This window comes from Macrotis lagotis, chromosome 1 (assembly GCF_037893015.1).
Source record: "Macrotis lagotis isolate mMagLag1 chromosome 1, bilby.v1.9.chrom.fasta, whole genome shotgun sequence".
In the NCBI taxonomy this organism is placed as follows: domain Eukaryota; kingdom Metazoa; phylum Chordata; class Mammalia; order Peramelemorphia; family Peramelidae; genus Macrotis; species Macrotis lagotis.
Genome location: NC_133658.1, coordinates 492,706,202 through 492,720,880, shown reverse-complemented (window position 1 = coordinate 492,720,880; position 14,679 = coordinate 492,706,202). Strand labels below are relative to the sequence as shown.

General features: G+C 37.0%; 1 protein-coding gene across 2 annotated transcripts in view; it reads right to left on the bottom strand.

Annotated features, from left to right (window-relative positions):
- PRDM15 (PR/SET domain 15) overlaps window positions 1-14,679 on the bottom strand; it is a 184,523-nt gene that overhangs the window by 142,309 nt on the left and 27,535 nt on the right. For both annotated transcript variants that reach the window (XM_074213837.1, XM_074213838.1), the window contains exon 4: window positions 9,234-9,387. In XM_074213837.1, the coding sequence (XP_074069938.1) occupies window positions 9,234-9,387 (154 nt within the window). The remainder of the gene's footprint in view (window positions 1-9,233; window positions 9,388-14,679) is intronic.

Below are 14,679 nucleotides of genomic sequence, written 5' to 3'. Positions count from 1 at the left end.
CTGAAGAAAGAGTGGCAAGACAGGCACACTGGCTCACTGGTTGTGGCACTATGAACTGATACAACCATTTTGGAAAACAATTTGGAACTATGGAAGAAAAAATTGCTAAACTGTTGAAACCTTTTAACCCAGACACTTCACCAGTAATGGGAAGCAAAGTCCCCAACAATTGTCACTCAATGCATATATTGTTGAAAGATAGGAATCAACAATTGTCAAAAAGAAATGCAAATTTTTGATGGCAAACAGATTGCTCCAAATCACTAATATAAGAAACACAAATCAAAACAAGTTTGAAATTTCTTTTCACATCAAATAAATTGGCAAAGATGATGAAAATTGGACACAGTCAATTCTGCAGGACTATAAAGACATATATGCTAATTCACTTAGTCCAATCACTGTGGAATTATGCTAAGCAAGTAGCTAACATATAGACATATTTTGACTCAAGAGATCCCATTACTAGCCACCTAAGAGGTCAGGGGGAAAATAATCCCATATATAACAAAATAAATATTCATAAAAGCATTTTTGCAGAAGAACTGGAAATAGTAGATGCTAATTGATTAAAGGAATAGCTAGATAAACAGTGGCATACCAAAGAAACATAAGAAATGAATATGAAGAACTTGAGAGGTCCCATATACAAAATATTCTTAGCTGTACTCTTTATGGTATAAAAAAATTGACAACAAAATGGGTGACCAATTAGAGAATAAAAAAATTATAAATATGACTTGCCATAAAAATGATATATATGACATTTTTTAAAACTTGGTTAAATTTTTATGCTATGAGAACAAGCCAAAAACAAAATAATAATTTTTTAAAAAATATTAAACAACAGTTGAATTCAGATTAACTGCAATGAACACTCTAGGTTTCAAAAAAAAGGGATGTAACTAAAGACACATACCTCTTCTTATTAGAAGGACTAAGGGTATGGAATATAGCCTACATTAACAGACTTATGTGCTTTGCTCATCAGTTTTCTTAACTATTTTTGTGTTATATGGAAAGGTTCAATTGAGGGAGGGAAGAGTGATGGGGTGGATGTGTAGGATAATATCAGGAAATTATGTAATAACAATGGGAGAAAAAACTGAAATAAGGTAGAATAGCCAAAGCAGACGAAGCAAAAACAGAAGAGAGCCATTCTAGCTATGATTCAATTAAAAGCATTTGAAGAAATGATTTTCAAGATATTTAAGAAGTTAAAAGACTAATAATTAGAATTACAGATAATTTTTATCATTTTTAAAAAAAAGAAAATGAGAAGACATCAATAACTACTCATTCATATGCCAAGTTTTTGTTTTATAATTTTTTAAATGGAAATTATTTACATATGCACTGAGAAATATCCATGTCCAGTAAACTCTACCTTCATTGTCAAATTGAAGGGATTAGCAAATATAAAATAATATCAAATTTATTTTTTTGAATTTTTGCTGATATTAATTTTGGTGATTATTAAGTAGTACTTTGCTTTTTAGAGAAGATTACAGTCTAAGAGGCTTTAAGAAATTATACAATATCTCTTAAATACAATTAGAGATGTTTTTCTCCAGTAATTTTTTGACAATCATTGTCAAAAAGATCAAGCATAGTACACTCATCAAAAGGTCATAGATGATGTGTTGCATCAAGACTAAATGGAAAGACTTACCTTTTAATAAGTTCTTCCAGATGCTCCTGATTGCAGATGAAACTGGTGTGCTTACATCTCACCTCTTACATATTCCACCATGAGATACCAGTTACTTTCAAGCTGCTCTATTTAAAATTAAGTATAGCTAGGTGGTACAGTGGATAGAGTCATGGGCTTAGAACCAGGAAAATTTATCTTCTTCAGTTCAAATCTGACTTCAGACACCTAATAGCTATGTGACCCTGGACAAGTCAATTAAGTCTGTCTCAGTTATCACATCTGTAAAAAGAACTGGAGAAGGAAATAGCAAAAAAACACTCCAGTACCTTTGCCAAGATATCCCCAAAGAGAAAGTCATGAAGAACTGGACATGACTGAAATGACTGACCAACAAGTGTTAGGTTAGGCTAGTTCTTCAATTAAAAGCCATGCAAGCTGTCCCTAAGACTTGACTAGAGTATATTCTTGAATATATTAACTTCACAAATGCTTTCATTTCTATTCCTAAAGAAGCCTCTCTCCCTCAAAGCTGTTATATCTTCTAGTGACCAGAGACCTGAAAGTGAAGCCTTCCATCCTGAGGGCATTAATATATATATATATATATATATATATATATATATATATATATAATAACTATATTAATGACCAATGTGGATAGAGTGAAATGAGGCCAGGGTAGCAGAGACCTTAATGAAATTGAGCATTGTAATTGAGGTCCACAAGAGGGACAAGGGGTGGGAATCAAGCTAAAGAAAATCCAGGATCTAGCCAGCTCAGTAAAATTTGGGGAAATATAGTAGGTAGTGGAAAACCTGAAGGATTCCAGGAACAGTTCATCATAAGCAATTGACACTTGCTCTCCCATGACACCTACTGGATTTTTCATGTATTAGAAAAACTATATTCTGCTCCTCTCACCCTCAGGTATCCTTTATTGGTTTCCACACTCATATCTGCCTTTTTTGAATGGGGCACAAAACAGATTACAACCCTGGATCTAAACTGGGTCATCCACAAGTCTCTCTTTCTGGGAACTTGTGAATCTATAGGGCCCAGGTTTTTGGAAGTTTCTTTCTGCAAAGACCAGGTTGAGTGAACCCTTTGGCAAGCACCAAGGAGTGACCAAAATAAGCAACTGCTGGACTTTTGGAGTTACAGTTTCCAAAAGCATCCATTCACTGTGCCAATTTAGAAAAGAAGTTCACCTGTTACTAGATGCAAGGTCATACATCATGGTAAAAGAATAGAGGTAGAAGACAGGAAGTCCAAAAAAAAAAAGATAGAAAGTTGCTTTCACTGACTGAGATCTCCTGTTCAGACTCATTTGAAAGACAGAGGCCCTGTCTCTGCCTGTAGTACATCTGGCTCCTACCTAATGAGCACCTAGATAATAAGAAGCACCACCTTGCCTGCTTTACTAGTGGCTTTGTCCTCTACAAAAGAGGAATTCAGTAATCTGTAACAGGAGATTCTCTGAGGAATGGAGTACTAACAAGTCCTTACAAAGGTCTAAGCTATATATAAGCCTCATAGCTGGCATGTGAGAGATTCTTGGGAGATGGAGAAGATAAAATATTTTTTCTATCCTGATTCCTGGATAAGTCTTGTCTTATGATAAGTCATAAGTCTGTCCAAGTGGTCAGAACCTAGACAATAAAGGGTCCTTTCTTCTGTGGTCAGGATCAATGAAAGAATTTTTGCCAGTGTTTCCTCCTCCATAAGGTTATATGAGGGGCATGTAAGCAAACAAGAGACATATGATCTCTGCTCAACTAAACAACTAGGTTGAAGCCTCCTCATAAGAGTACAGCAGAACTTGGTCAGAGGGTCCTCTGCCAAACTGGAAAGGAGGGTCATACAGTCATGATGTGCTGGGTGTAGGATCATGGAATCCATCTAAATAAGGACAAAGTTTCTATTCCTGTCCTAACCTAAATGCTTATGAGTTTGGTAAGCACTCAGCTAATACTCTCTACCTGTCCTCAACTGACAAATAAACATTGATATGCCATCACAGACAGGAGGTTGGCTACAAATTAATACTATCTATAATAGATGTCTCCACATTCTGTCCTCTTTCTTCTTAACCCCTTAAAATCTGATTTTTTGACCTTTCTACAGAAAATCATTTCTCAAAAGTTACCAATGATCATCTAATTGACAAATCCAATGGTCTTTTCTCAATCCTCATTCTCTTTTGACCTCTCTGCAGTCTTTGACACTGTTAATCATTCAGTTTTTCTTAAAGCTCCCTTCTCTCTAGGTTTTTGGTATACCACTCTCCTGGTTCTCCTCCTTCTTATCTGACCATTCCACTTTTTTCTTTGCTAGATTTTCTTTCAGATCCTCAAATCATATACCCTCAGGATTCTGTTGTAGGTCTTTTCCCTTCTTCCTCTACATTACTTCACCTGGTTATCTTATCAGTTCCTGTGGATTTAATTATTGACTCTATGCTGATGCTTCTCAAATCATTTTCATGCCCCAATTTCTGCTTTAATCATTTTTTAGTTGTTCTTTTTTCATGACCCCTTTTGGGATTTTTTTGGCAAGGATCCTGGAGAGGTTTGGCATTTCCTTTTTTTTTTTTTTAGTTCATCTTAAAGATGAGGAAATTGCAGCAAACAGGGTGAATTGACCTGACCAGGATCACACAAACAAGTAAGTGTTTGAGGCCAGATTTGAATTCAGGAAGATGTCTTCCTGATTCCGGGTCAGGTACTCTATCTATTGTGCCACCCAGGCTGGCACATAATAGACACATAATCAATGTGTACTGACTGATAATAAGGTCGTGTCCTACTTCTCAGAAGCCATGTCAGTGATAAATCAGTACTCCTTAAGAAGGTTCTCTAGTATGGAAGAATCTTGGATCCAATCTCCAGAAAGATTAAGATTTTGGACATAGTTCCCCTCTAATCATTCCTTATTCCTTCCACAATGCAGAGTCACCCAAGCCCCAAGGTTCCTACTCCAAAAGTGGTGTCTATATTCACTGGACAAACTCAGTTTCCTTCACTTGGATGACACTGAAACTCTCCTTTAGGATGGTTTGGACAATTCCTTTCCAAGAAAGGGTTTGGGGAACTAAGGAGGATACATTCAGGAAGATGCCTCGCAACTTTCTAATAGCACAGGAGTATGTGTGAAATTATTGGATCATAATTATAGCTGCTATAAAGGAATTGTCTCACTAATTTGGGAATATTGAATCTTGGAGGAAAGAAAATGAGAGACTTTCTGGCACATCCTGTGAGAGAGAGGAAGAGCCCTCAGCATAGTCTCTTGACTATTGGGCTAAGAAATACTAAAGGGTTGTTGGTATAGGGCTAGTCTTATCATAAAGACAGTATATAAGCAAAACCATAATGACCTCTTAGGTATTTCATTACAGATGACCTTGACTTGTGATGAAAAAAGTGACTTTGACAAGAATTATTATCTTTTTTTGCATCTCTGATGTTCCTATTATTGTTCCTGTTCATTGTGACTACTGTGACCTGCACTAGACTATGGTTCTTTGAAAGTAGGTAGATGCAGGCTTTTAGTTTTAATTTTCTTTCACATTTAGTCATTGACTTAGAATGTGATTAGTTTTTTTTTTTGCTTATTTTGTTTTTATATTCCTAATTTAGTTTTTTGTTCTTTTGGTATTAATGAGTATCTCTGGATTAGGGTTATTACAGTTATAGTCCTATTTCATTAAAATGAAGAAAATTTCTGAAAAATTCCTTAAGGACTTTGAGTCTAGAAATAGGACATGATAGAACTGTGTTCCCTAACCCTCCCCATGTTAAGCTAGTTCTTTACCAAATAGTTAAGAAGTCTTGATAGCCCAGAGGGATCAGAGCTCAAGTTTCTAGCTATTAACAGCTTTTTGATGGTCTGAGGCCAGAGGTTCAAGGCTTCTCTTTACCTAAGACCACAAAAATGCTGGCTTGCATAGAGTCAGGAACCTTCAGCCTTACTGGGTGTCCCAAGACCAGTATGTCGCCATGCCCTGCCCTGCTGATCAGACATATTTCTGTGAACAGGCACAAGGTGGCTGTCTACAAGGGCTGAGTGCTGTATTCTCTCTTGCTAAAGTAACTTTTGCTGTGTTGATTGTTGAATGATTGGACAGTGTCTTTTCCTGTTCTAATATAAACAACTAAGGGACCAGACTAAAAGAGTGGAATAAATTAATCTGGTAAACTATTTAGCATTTTCCATGATACTAAGCTGCTTCCTAACACACACAAAAAAAATCAATCTTTTTAACACCAATACTTTATGTCTACAAACCATTGTACACCATGCTCTCAGAATCACAGAATATCTTGAGTTAGAATCCAAAAATTGCTTCATCATACCTATTAAGAAGATGAAAAAATCTACAATTTCCTCAACAAATAATCATTCAGTATCTTGATGTAATGGAATGGGGGAGATAGGAGATGGCATGGAAGGGAGTCCACTATTTCCCAAGGTAAACCATTTTGTATAGTTCTGTTAGAAAGTTTCTCTTCACATCTAGTCTATATCTCATTTTATATATTATTCACCTATGAATGGATATGATTCCTTACAATAGAATCAGACGAGTCTAACATCTCTGTCACATATCAGGCCTACAAATACATGATAAAAACTATCATTATTCCCCAAGTTCTCTCTTCTCTGGGGTGAATATTCTCATCCTCAATTTTGGCACTATCCTAACTGCCTGCCCCTGAATAATCTCCAGCTCATCTACATCACTCCCATTATGAGGCACCACAAATTGAACACAATACTCCAGATATGGTCTGACATAGTAGGGTATAGAAGAAGCATCCCTCCTTTGACCTGGCCACTATGGCTTTCTTACTGCATTAACTATTTTGACTGCCATGTCACAGTGCTTATTCATAACAAGTTTACAATTCATTAAATCATTCAGAGCTTTTTCAGACAAATTAGTTTTATATTTACTCTTTGATTCCTTAAAGATTAAAAAAAATGCAGATATACCCAAAAGCAAGGAGAAGTACATGATGGACACAAATAGGTAGGAAATATTTTATCAATAATGACATGTACACAAGAAGTGGAATAAAAGATAATATCCAGGATCAGAGAGATCATGTGTTAAGGGCAAAGGTTGAGAGATACCTTTGTCTTCATCATATGACCTCTCTGATCATGCATCTCCTGGATACTATATTTTATTCCACTTCCTATGTACAAGTCACCCCAGAAAATTAAAAGAACAAAAAAAAAAGATCTTCACAGTACTAGAAAGGAATTTTTGGGAAGCCTATACAAGAAAATGTGACAAGATAATAAGGCATGGGTGCATTACGGTCTGCAGTATGAAAGGAAGGACCCACACTGATGAAATCATGGCTCCACTTAAACAAGACTGTTAGAGTCTAGTCTTGAGCATAATGGGAGTAGCAGGCTAGAAGCCTGGACAACACTTAAATAAGTGAGGCTTCCAGGACCCACCTCATTTCACACAACTGCCAACTTGATACAAGCCCTCATCACCTCTCCCCTGAGCTAATTACAACAGCATTCTGTTGTTGGCCTTCCAATCTCAAATCCTTTTAGACTCTCAAGTATCCTCTACTCAGCTGCTAAGCTGTTTTTCTATAATGTAGTTGTGACTATGTTACCTCCTCCAATCAAGGGGCTTCAAGGGATCCCTATTACTCTCATAATCAAAATATAAAATCCTTTTTGGCATTTAATCTGCTACACTGATCTACTGGACACAAGATACCAGAGTGGTGGCTTTGCATTGGGTGACCCCCATGGGAGCAAAGTTCTGCTTTCTCCCCTACCACTCTTAAGTTTCCCTTGCTTCCTTTAGAGTTCAGCTCAAATCTCACCTTCAATGGCCCCACAAGCAGCTTAAATTGTTGCCATCCATACTTAATACATCATTTATATTTAACTATTTACACACTGACTTTCCAATTAGAATGTGAACTCTATAGGGCAAGAACATTCTCTGACTTATCTTTTCATCTTCTATATTTAATGACTCCTTGGTGCTTCTAGGACAGAATACAAACTCTCAAACTCTTGTCTAATATTTAAGGCCCTCCCTATAATATGGGCCTACCTATTTGTACAATCTAATTTCACTTCACTCCACTCCACTCCACTCCATGTACTCTCTGACCCAGTCTAATTCTCAAGGTAGCTATTCCCTAAACAAGACAGTTTACAGCTGCCTCAAGTGGATTGCATATCTTTGCCTTATAGAATTCTTCAAATGCACCACTTGTGAAGTTTCCCCCCTACATTCTTGAGATTATTGTGATTCTATCGACTTATTTTTCTACATGTTAAATTCACTCTCTTCTGCTTCCTACCCTCCCTGCCCCCAGTAGAATCTAAGAACTGTGCCATTTTTGAATTTTTGTATCCAGTACTAGTGCCTAGTACAGGGTAGGTACTTTATCAAGGGAGAAACTGAAATGAATTAATGACCCAGAGGTTACTGTTTGGAGGAAAATCTGGTAGAGAATGAATAGAATTCAAATTAGTAAGAATTCACAGAAACTCAGACTAAACTCAATCCTCTTCTGGCTATACAACAGTTATATAATTCAGCAGACATTTAGTAAACAAATATGCTATCAGGTGGAAAGTTCCAAGGTCTTTCTTGTAGGTTTTAAACCATACAAAATCAAATAATCACTTTTTATTCTGAAATGGAAAAAAAAGAACATTCATTCAATTCAAAGCTACCTACTAATACTGGGACCTGGATTCAGGAAGATCTATGTTCATATCCAGACTCAGAAACTTACAAAGATGTGTGACTCTAGGTAATTCACTTAAGTTTTGTCTGCCTCAGTTTCCTCAACTGTAAAACTGTTATCCACATCATATGGTTGCTGTTAGGATCAAATAAGACAAATTTTTTAAAGCACTTTATACAATGTCTGGCACATAAATGCTTATTTCCATATTATTCCTCATTTATGTGTATACATGCTCACACAGTTAAAAGCATTCTGATTTAGCCTGCAAAGACAGAGTAAAAACATTCTTTTCAAATCATCTAGCATAAAATACCCTCAATGGAAGCATTTTGAAAAATTAAGTAATGAAAAGTGTTTATATCTGGTACTACTGTAGTAAAAAGACATACTTTATTTGTTTTGGGGATTTTTTTAGGTGTTTTTTTTTTGCAAGACAATGGGGTTAAGTGGCTTGCCCAAGGCCACACAACTAGGTAATTGTTAAGTTTCTGAGGCCGGATTTGAACTCAGGTACTTTTGACTTCATAGCGGGTGCTCTATCCACTGCCCCACCTAGCTGCCCGCCAAAAAGACATACTTTAAATAAGAAAGTAGTATTTTCTAAGAAATATGGTCATAGCACTTGACTATCAATTACAGAATAGCAAATGTTCATATAAATTTGAATCAATTTCCTATAAATCTTTAAAAAAAACTTTATCAGACATACTTGGTACAAAGAATTTTTTTCCCCCAGCTTCCTTTCTAATTTTGGTTATACTGGTATTTTTGTGCAAAAACTCAGAGAGGGTAGAGTCTATAAAAACAAAAAGATGTCATGGTTGGTGATTTCATACCTTCAGTGGGAAAGCAGATTCCTTCTCCCATTTGGCAACTCTCCTGGATTCAAATGGACCAAACTGTGTTCGCTTGACCAACTGAGTAATTGCAAATACTCCTTCAGTTCCATCTCCTAATTGTTTAATCTCTAAGTTGGAGGGAAGAGATGACCTAAAAATGAAACAAAACAGAAAATGGCCCCCAACTGGCACTTAATTCAGTGAGATCACTGATTTTAAAATCAAAAAGGTTTCTCCTAAAACTGCAACTCTTCTCAGGCTATTTTTATTGCCATTATTGGTTCTTAACTAGTCACTTAACTAGCCACATAATTCAATTATTTGTAATCATTAGCAAATAATGAACTTCAATTATATGTTAAATAAGGATTTAAATGATAACTACTTTAACACCTAGATCAATTTATTTTTATGCAGATGTCAGCATTCGAAACAAATTTTACAAAAAGAGAATTTTTGTGAACTTAACAAGGAACTTAGAAGTATAACCTATATAGCTGGTCCATCAAGGAAATAGCATAAAGAATATTAACAAGATAATTATGTGACCAGAAAAAGTCACATGGTTGGAGAAAAGAATAAGTGAAAGGCAGTATATTTGCTTCATTAGTGTCATGCACGACAAGAGAACTAGAGAGAAGGCCTTCAGAATAGAAGATAAATCTCTTAGCCCCTAATAAGGCAGGAAATTAAACTGATTCTCCCAAAGTTCTCCCTCTTCCCCCACTACGAATAACTTAAAATGATTCCTCAAAATGAATTTTAGAGTAGCAGAAATAATTAAAAGTCAGAATAAAGCAGTCACACAGACTGAGACAACTTGGGAGGATGTTAGGAAGATGTGACCTGGGATGGTAGTCTCACCAGAATGAAGTACAGACACCAAGTCAATAAACAGAAAGTCTTAACTTCTAGGACTTTCACCCCATGGAGAAGACTTGGCAATGGGGTGGGTGTTTCACTCACATTGGACACAGGGCCTATGCACTGACCAACCCAGTCCTCCTCTGTGGCTCGGGGAGGAGTGAGCATATGCAGCTAAGTGCAGTGCAGAAGGGCAAAGGCCCTGTTGGTTGTGCTCCCTTGCATGAGAGCACTCTGTTTCAGTTCTGGGGCAGAGGGGTAAGATGACACGTGCAGCCTGGAGGAGGGACCTAGGGAAGCATGAGCTTTCACTGTGGCAGCAGTATGAGAGGCCCTGGCCATATAGCTCAGGGGTAGAGAGGCATACCTGTGGTCACTCACAAACCAATCCATGAGCCAGAAGGGCAGTGACCACACTTGCCCTTAATCATAGAACCCTAGAACCAAAGAATCAAAGAACCTCCAGTCAGAGCTCAGGAAAAACATGAAGCCAGAGATAATATCCCCCATAGTTCAGGAGCAGAACCTGACCCTAATATAGAGTTAACAACCAAGAAATAGGCCATTAAAAAAAGAATAAAGAACAACGAAGCAACTTGACCATAGATAGCAATGATGGTAGAGAAGATCAGAAGACAATAAAGTCAAATTTATTATGCTTCAAAGAAAAATGTAAAATGTCACAAGCCTAAAGGAAGAGCTTAAAAATGACTTTAAAAATCAAATATGAGACATTGAGGGAAAATTGGGAAAAGAAATAATAATAATGAAGCAAGAAAATACAAAAAATATGAAAAAAAAGTGAAAAAATTATGGAAAAAATCAAAAACTTAAGGAAGAAAACACAGACTTCATAAGACATCAAGAAATAATAAAACAATAGGGGCAGCTAGATGGGGCAGTGGATAGAGCACCAGCCCTGGAGTCAGGAGTACCTGAGTTCAAACAGGCCTCAGACACTTAATAATTACCTAGCTGTGTGGCCTTGGGCAAGCCACTTAACCCCATTGCCTTGCAAAAAAAAAAAAAATCTTAAAAAAAAAGAAATAATAAGACAAAATCGAAAGAATTAAAAAATAAAAGACAACATGAAATTTCTCATTGGAAAAATGTAAATGAGATGAAATTTCCCATAAAATAGAAGAGGATAACAGAGTAAATTAAAAACCAGAATCCTACAATATGTTGTTTACAAGAAACAAACTGGAAGCAGAGATACAAACACAGTAAAAGGTAAAAGGCTAGAGCAGAATGTACTATGTTCAAGCTTAAGTTGAAAAAAAAAAGCAAGGTTAGAAATCCTGTTCTCAGAAAAGCAAAAGCAAAAGCAAAAAGAGATCTAATTAAAAGGGATAAAGGAGGAGAAAAACATTGTAAAGCAAAAGTTACCCTAATAGATATATTTCTGAAATTTTGTGAAATATTCCTTATAATACCAATCAATTGGGAAATGGCTGAAAAAGCTATGGTATATGAATGTTAAAATACTATTACTGTTCTGTAAGAACTTTAGAAAAGCTTGGAAAGACTTGTATGAACTGAGGCTGAGTGAAGTGAACAAAACCAGGAAAATATTATAGACATTAATAGCAACACTGTGAGATGATCAACTACAATGGAAGCAACTTCTCTCAGCAATTCAGTTTGATCAAGGACAATCCTGAGACCTGTTAAGGAAAAAGCCATCCATATCCAGAGAAGAAACTATAGATTCTGAATGCAAAGTAAAGCATACTGTGTTCACTTTTAAAAAATTCTTTTATGTTTTTTTTTCTTTCCTTCTCAGGGTTTTCCCTCTCTCAATTCTAATTTTTCTTTTCACAACATGACTAATGTACAACCTATAACTGCTGCTGGGAGAGGGGGAGGGAAAGAAGGGTGTAGAAAAATGTAGAATTCAAAAGCTTGCAAATGGTTGAATGTTGAAAACTTATCTTTGCATGTAATTGAAAAATATTTTTTTAAAAAGAAAAGAATGACTTGGAAGGTAACTGAAGGAGATATAAAATAAGAATTGATGAACTATCTAAAATTCATGATCAAAAAGAACATCTGGACACTATATTTCAATAAATTATTAAGGAAAATTGCCCTGAAGTTCTAGAACTAGAGAAGAAAAAGGAAATTGAAAATTTGAAAAAATCACCACCTCAAAGAGATCCCAAAATGAAAATCCAGGAACATTATGGTTAAGTTTCAATGCTCTAAGTCAAAGAGAAATTATTATAAGCAATTAGAAAGAAACAACTGAAGTATTATGGAACAACAGGCAGTGTAACACAAGCTTTAGTAGCACCTACATTAAAAGACTGAAGGGCAGGGGATATGATAATCTGAAGACAAAAGAAGATGGATTTGCAACCAAGAATAATCTACCAAATAAGACTGAATATAATCTGCAAGGAAAAAAAATTGATATTTAATGAATTAGAAGTCTTAAGACATTCTTGAGGAAAACAGAAAATCTGACTAACAAGAATCAGGAATAACTTTAGAAGATAAACATGAAAGAGATTTATTCAATAAGATTACACTTTACTTCTTATATGGAAAAATATCTGTAACTCTTAATGTTATCACTGCAAGGATAGCTCAAAAGAGTATATACATAGATCGAGGGCTTGGGGTTAAGTTGATTATGATGAGACAAAAATAAAATATAAAATTGGGAAGGAAAGGGTAAATTGGAACAAATTACCATGAACATAAGAAATGTGAATGAAAGAGTTGCTACAATGGAGGGGAAGTGAGGATTGAAGGAGTGTAGTGTGGGAACCTTATTCTCTTTGGAACTAGTTAAAGAAGGACTAGCATATACATATACATAGAAACAGGATGGCAAGGTGTGCGTATTAAGAAATAGTAGGATGAGGAGATAGGAAAGGGGAGGCACTCCTAGACCTTCTATACTGATTAAGAGGGTATAATGGTCAGAAATATATTAGACTTCTGAAGAGCGACAGGGTAAGAGGTCAGAGCCAAGATGGCGACAAGAGAGGATCCTCTCTTAGGTGCTCTCATAAAACTTAGAAACTAAGGCCTCTAACTAAATTTTGGAGAGACAGAACCCAGAGAGGGACCCAGGGAGGCAGTTCTATTCAAGGTAACCTGGAAAAGAGCATAAGGCTCTGCTCTCCGGGGTTGGAGGGGCGGCCCTCCAGAGCAAAAGAACTTCAGCCTCCTGGAGGCAGCCCCAGGGCGCTGGGAGCTGTGGCTCACAGCAGCAGGGGAGTTTCCTGACCTAAGGCCAAGGGGATCACTGGGCACAACTTGGAGGAACAGCGGGGGGGGGGGGGGGGGGGGGGGGGAACCCTCTGCAAAAGCGAGCACGTGAAGCCCAGCCCTCAGGGCACAAAGTGAGCAGCTTGGCCACTGCATTCCAGATCCAGAAAACAGAAGCAGGCAGAGCCAGTAAGCAGGAGCCCCCCAGGCATGAGCCCATTTTGCTGAGGGAGGGGAATGAAGAGAGACTGCAGAGCTCTGTCCTCTGCCCCTGGAACAGGACTCTGGGGCTCTGACCACATTCAGATCCTGATTGCAGTCTAGGCCTCCCCATAGAACAGCAGGCCCCCCCCCCACCTCAGCCCCGTGGCAGAGGGAGGCACTTATGGTCATTCACAGACCAGGAGGGAGGACAGAGCCTCACACACTGAGACCCTTGTGGGAGTATACCAAAACCTCAGGAAGCACCCCCAAAACAGGCTTAGGCTGGGAAAATGAGCAAGCAGAGAAACAAAAGGAACACCACTGAGAAATACTTTGCCTGTGATCCCAAGAAGGATCAAAATACTCAGTCTGAAGATGAGGAAGCACAAGCTCCTGCATCTAAAGACAACAAGAAAAACAGAAATTGGGCTCAGGCTATGACAGAGCTCAAAAAAAGACTTTGAAAATAAAATGAAGAAATTAGAAGAAAAAGTGGGAAAAGAAATGAGAGATATAGGAAAAACATGAAAATGAAGTCAGCAGCTTAGTCAAGGAAATCCAAAAAAGTGCTGAACAAAATAGCATGCTAAAAACAAGCTTAGGTCAAATGGATAAAACAGTTCAAAAAGTTATGGAGGAGAAGAATGCTTTAAAAAGCAAAATTGGCCAGATGGAAAAAGAGATAAGAAAACTCTCTGAGGAGAACAAATCCTTCAGACAAAGAATAGAATTCAGGGAGATTGATGAATTTACCAGAAATCAGGAATCAATACTTCAAAACCAAAAAAATGAAAAATTAGAAGAAAATGTGAAATATCTCATTGAAAAAACAACTGATATGGAAAACAGACTTAGGAAAGATAATTTGAAAATTATTGGAATACCTGAAAGTCATGAACAGGAAAAGAACCTTGACATCATTTTCAAAGAATTACTACAGGAAAATTGCCCTGATATCCTAGAATCAGAGGGCAAAATAGAAATGGAGAGAATGCACCAATCCCTCCGAGAAAGAGATCCCAAAAAACCAACCCCCAGGAATATTATAGCCAAGTTCCAGAACTCCCAAGTCAAAGAGAAAATATTACAAGCAGCCAGAAGGACACAATTCAAATACTGTAGAGCAGCAATCAGGATCATACAGGACTTAGCA